The sequence below is a fragment of the Haliaeetus leucocephalus genome, unplaced genomic scaffold, assembly GCF_000737465.1.
Source record: "Haliaeetus leucocephalus isolate CR32 unplaced genomic scaffold, Haliaeetus_leucocephalus-4.0 Scaffold566, whole genome shotgun sequence".
Classification (NCBI taxonomy): domain Eukaryota; kingdom Metazoa; phylum Chordata; class Aves; order Accipitriformes; family Accipitridae; genus Haliaeetus; species Haliaeetus leucocephalus.
This window is the reverse complement of record NW_010973002.1, coordinates 5,679,087-5,684,253: the sequence shown is the minus strand read 5'-3', so window position 1 is coordinate 5,684,253 and position 5,167 is coordinate 5,679,087. Positions and strand designations below refer to the sequence as shown.

Genomic DNA, 5,167 nt, shown 5'->3' with positions numbered 1-5,167 from the left:
CCCGCCGGCGGAGGGCCGAGGGCTGCGGGACGCGGCGGGAGCGCCGCCGGTAGGATACTCACTGTTGCGGTCGGATCCAGCGCTGGTGTAGTGCCTGCCTCCGTTCCTGGCTTGGTTCATCGTGCTATTGCTGCTTGGGCTCGCTGCGGCAGGTTTGACGACGTGTGAATAAAGTATCTCTGTGGCATCGTTCTTGAAAGCCAAGTAGCTTTTCGTGAAGATGCAAGCTAGGAGAAAGCCATAGAAGTGAATGGCAGGGAGAAGCATGGTCGGTTCAGCCTCTGTCTGGCAGAGCTGGATGAAATCTTTTTCTTCTGCTGCTTCTGGGTCACTCTGCAATTGCTCTTGAAGGTTTCCTTTATATATTCAGAGAGGCTTGGCATTCATTCAGGTGTAAAGTTGTGGATAGCTTCAGAATGAAAACCCACAAAAGGGGTGGGATCCCTACATGAGCCTGCGAAGACCTTTTACCAATAGGAGGGAAGACTGCAGTAAAGGAGGAGTTAGATGCACTAATTGCAGGATTCCTATTTGGGGCTTTTGAGGGTATCAGAAAACTCTTCGGCACCACGCAGCAGATGTAGAGGCTGCCGGCTCTGCCCTGCCATTCCGTATGGCCCTGCATGCCTGGCATTTTTGTGTGATGTGACTAACAGTGTCAGTATGAGTCTCTCTTGCTCCTGTTAGGCAAAGTTACGTCCCCTCTTCTCGAATGCGACTTTCAGAAAACTTGGCAGCTCTGTAAGGATGCAAAAGTTTATAGAACTTACAGAAGACTGCTAGTTACACAAATACTGTCTGCAATACACCAAGATCACTTACAAAAAAAATACTGTGAATAATTTAAAGCTGCCTCTAGATGCTTTAAATTATGCAGCTTTGATCAACAAGGAGCACTGCTAGAGAAACTACTTGTTTTCGGGGAATATTCTCTCCCTGGTGTGCAGAGTTACAAGTATGTATTTCTGTATCACCACACATAAAAAGTATCTCCTCTAGGCTCCTTAGTACAAGCATCCATATTCATAGCCTCACACTATGCTCATTCACCAAACTAGTCTTTTTTAGTTTTGTACATTGCCTAGAGCATTCTTCTATTTTTAATGTATTATTTCATGCGATAAAGAAAACAAAGAGGAAAGAGTAATCCTTATTTTTTCATACTATTTATCTCACACACTTAATTGATTTTACATAAAATTACATTGCCCAAATCCAAATGCTAGTGTAAATTGAGATGCTTTTGGTAGGGCAATGCTTGGCTGCATCATGGTGAATGCTCTGTAGATTTTCATTATAAATAAAACAACAGTGATCAACACTGAAATCTATAGTGTTCTAATTAAAAGGAAACCTTTTTCTGGGGAAAAAGCACAACCACGCAGGAGGCCATATTATGTAAAGGTTAGACTCTAATCTCACTTACACTCCTTGTAACTGAGTTGAAATCTATAGTCATCCTGGATTTTATTTGCTGTAACGGAAGCAGAAGTGGAACACAGGCCAGTTACCTCTACTGTCAGGGTCAAAATCTCAGTCATTCAGAGAAGACAACTTCCTTTCATCCTAGTCGCAAGCAGTCATTTGTCTGTATCAGCAACACTTTCCTCTTGCATCACTAAGAAAGTTACCCTGGATTTCAGCAGCAGTAAGGACAGATCCACAGTCAGTGCCAAATTGATAGCCTTTGCTTAAAAGACACAGGAAAAACAGGAGTGTTGCAAGGTGACGTGAGTTTTACTGGCAGAGCTGTGTGTGGGGAAGTTGAGTTGATTGCCTGCATCTATTATGACTAGCCCAACCCAGTTCTGGAATAACAAGAATGTTGCAAGGCAGAGTGAGATCTTTCAGCAATGTATGGAGGAGTGGGATCACTGCTAACCCCTGACAAGCTCCAAGTTCCACTCTCATAGAACATCTTTAACCACAAAAGCAAAGATGTTCATTTTACCTTCCTTTTAAAAATAAGTAGAAAGTTTTCTTAAGCAAATTATCACTGATATGTACATTACAGATCATTAATATTTGAGCATTATTTTTCTTCAACAGCAGCTAACCAAAGGTCTACTTTGTTGATGTTCAAGTCCTACTTCATTTTTTCTCATATTCACAGATCATACAGATCTTCACACATCTCACCTTCCCTGCAGGATAGTCTCTGTGGTGAACTGAGCCAATATAATTAAAAGCATGGAACCCATTTTCCAGTTATCCACAGTACCTGTGGATACCAGTCAGGGGACCTCTTCCCAGTAGAAAGATTTCCCCACATTAGACAAGACTTGTGAAAGTCAGAAGTTTCCTTGAGAGCTCTTTTCTTTGAAATAAGGCATATAATCTTCTCACAGGAAAAGTGAGTGGGACCTTGGAGTAGCTATAGGACTGGGTCTGCAAGGAGCTTGCTTTAAGCCTCAACCTCTTCAGCTTTCAATGAAAGCTAAAAGTCATCCTTTCAAATTTGGACTATTTGAAACCACGTTTGTCACATACTTCTTTTGGTCTTCTCACTTAGAGAAGGAAGACCTCAAGACAAGCCTCTTACAGCCTTTGTAAAGGAAAAGTTTGCCCCTGAATTTGCCACAGGAAAGATAATTTGGATTGCCTCATTTTTCTGTGCACTAGACACAGAGTAGACATTATTTTAATTTCATTTGTATTGTGCGCTTGTTACAAATACTGTACAAACATTTCATGATTTCAGTTCCTTGGTCAGTACTGTCAGCCTCCATGCTTTGAGAGGTAAGCAGGCTTTTGAGGAGTTTGTCAGTTAATTTGATTTATACTTTTGTTTGTCAAACCTAGAGCATGCGGACTTTTACTTTTTCTGAGTCTTTCTGAGAGAGATTAGAAGTCGCGTGAGGGGAAGCGTTGCTGATCAGTCAAATCTGGTTATTCTCCCTGAGTGATCTTCATAATCAAAAAGTGTTTCTTGATGCTTAGCTCAGAATATTTTTTGCTATCATTAGTTAGATGACTGTGATAAGTTCTCAAAGGTGAAGGCTATAAGTTACTTGCGTAGCCTCCAAAATAGACTTATACAACATACAGTCTGTCCTTATTCTAGTCAGATTCGATGGTTTGTGTAGAACATTGCTCTGTGCTTAATCTGTAATATTGGCCATAAGGAATATATTACACAAGGTCTTTGAAGTCTGTACTGGCTTCCTTTTTGCCTCTGGGCATAACTTGGGATGTTCTGATTGATCTATAAAAGCCTATATGCTTTGAGTCCTAGGCAATAAATTCTCTCTCCTTTATCTTCCATTATGATGCTTAAGATCAGCCAGGGCATACTGACTATACCTGAGTGTCTGGAGAGGTTGAATGCTCAGCATGAAAGGCCCAGGAGACTGGATTTCACTGCTCCTACGGATCCACGAGAACTCCTTTCTGTTGCTTGGCATGGCATAAAGGCCATTGTTTAGTCAGATCCTTGAAAGATGACTGTGAGGAAGGTTCAGGGAAGAAACCCGTTAACCAGATTAATTTAAATGTTTGTACATTTACCTGGGTAAAAAGTGCTACATTTAACTACACACTTTTTTCAGCTTAACTGCTTCTTGTATCTTAACAGCCTTGCTTCTGAATGAACCTAAACATAGTGGTAAAGCCATCCATCACTCTTCAGAGAGAATGGTATCCAGAGTTATCCACACCTTAAATCTTTCTTTCTTCATTTTCTGTGATGGAAAAACTACGTTTCTCTCCATAGTCACAGAATAATACAAGGCATATGTTCTGTAAAGATCCCAAAAGAGAACTCCCTTCTTCATGGTCATTTATAAGTCTGTCAGGATCCTATCCTCCATGTTTCTTAGACACTATAATGATGTCCAAAGGGCAAAGTTTTGTGTGGAGTGCACACACCTGTCTAGCAGCACAAAACAGCCACAGGGAATAGAAGGGTATGCACTGACAAGTACAAATGACTGCCAGAGAGCCTTGTCTTTGCAAACCACATGATCATTGAACATGCACAAAATAAGAAGGAATTCCAAATTTTTCATAAAACTTGGCCTGCCCAGTTTTAAAAATGACAGGGAAAGGCCAGAATTAGAATGAAGGCTGCATGGAAAGAAAGGTTCAAAATTCATTTTTATATTTTTATTGTTAGTCCCAAAGAGAAGACCATTAGAGCATTGCACTTCTGACTTGTTTCCAAAGGCAGATACTTTAAGTACAGGCTCAGATAAATGACTGCAAAAAAAAGAAACTGACATTTATTACTTTGCACCTTAAAACAGAAATGACTGTCAGGCTATTTTCTGTTAAGCAATAAGCATATTAGTAATGTACTTCAAAGCAGCATGAAATGTGATTTGGAGCATGATAAGAGAACTTGTCTGAAAGTGAGGTAAAATGGTAATAAATGCAACTGTTGAGAAGTTGTAAGCTGTTGTGCAACAAGTTAGCATAGTTTTAAAGCTCATACAGATAACATGTTAGAGAACCAAGATACTGTCCCCACCCCTCGCAAATTCTCAAACTAGATTTTTTGAATACTGAGGTTTTTCTGTACTAAGTGGTACTTTTTAATTTTCTCAGTAAATTACATTTGAGAGATTCAATGGAAAACATAACATATATTCTCATTAATGAGAATGACTAATTAGTTCTGATTTATGTCTTCTTCATCTCCTTAAGATTTCTTATTACAATTTTTTTTTTTCTACTTGCTCTTATACATAATGTAGACAGAATAATTTAGGTCAGGCTGTGGCTTCAAAGGAGGCAATTTATCACTTTTATCAAAAAAAGACATTAAATAGACTGAAAAGGGGGAAATATTTAAGTTTATTTTGAAATTCTAGGAACATTTACAGTAGAGTGAAGAACTGTCTGCACTAATTATAATTGCCACATCTTCTTGAACATTTGCAGTAAGATTTTAAGACCAGATGGAAGACAATATGGCTTATTATCATCCAAAACACATTTTATGATTTCTGCATATATTGAAGAAGAAAGAAAACCAAAACGGGGTTTTACAAATGAAAAAATATGAGAATAACAGCATGTTTATTTGCGGTAACATTTTTGGAAGTTCTTAGGCGACACTGAAATCTAATACTTCTATTTTAAAGAGATTTAAGGCAATAAAGTAGGATTTTTTAATATACATAGACACTGATGTCAACTGGACTTCGGTATCTACATACTTTCTAAA

The 5,167-nt window shown here is 39.0% G+C and overlaps 1 protein-coding gene across 1 annotated transcript in view; it reads right to left on the bottom strand.

Annotated features, from left to right (window-relative positions):
• The window catches only part of SOSTDC1 (sclerostin domain containing 1), a 3,971-nt gene extending 3,517 nt beyond the window's left edge, over nt 1–454 (bottom strand). The window contains exon 1 of the mRNA XM_010577636.1: nt 63–454. Coding sequence (XP_010575938.1) covers nt 63–267 — 205 coding nt within the window. The 5' untranslated portion in view covers nt 268–454. The remainder of the gene's footprint in view (nt 1–62) is intronic.
• Between the last annotated feature and the right edge of the window lie 4,713 nt (nt 455–5,167).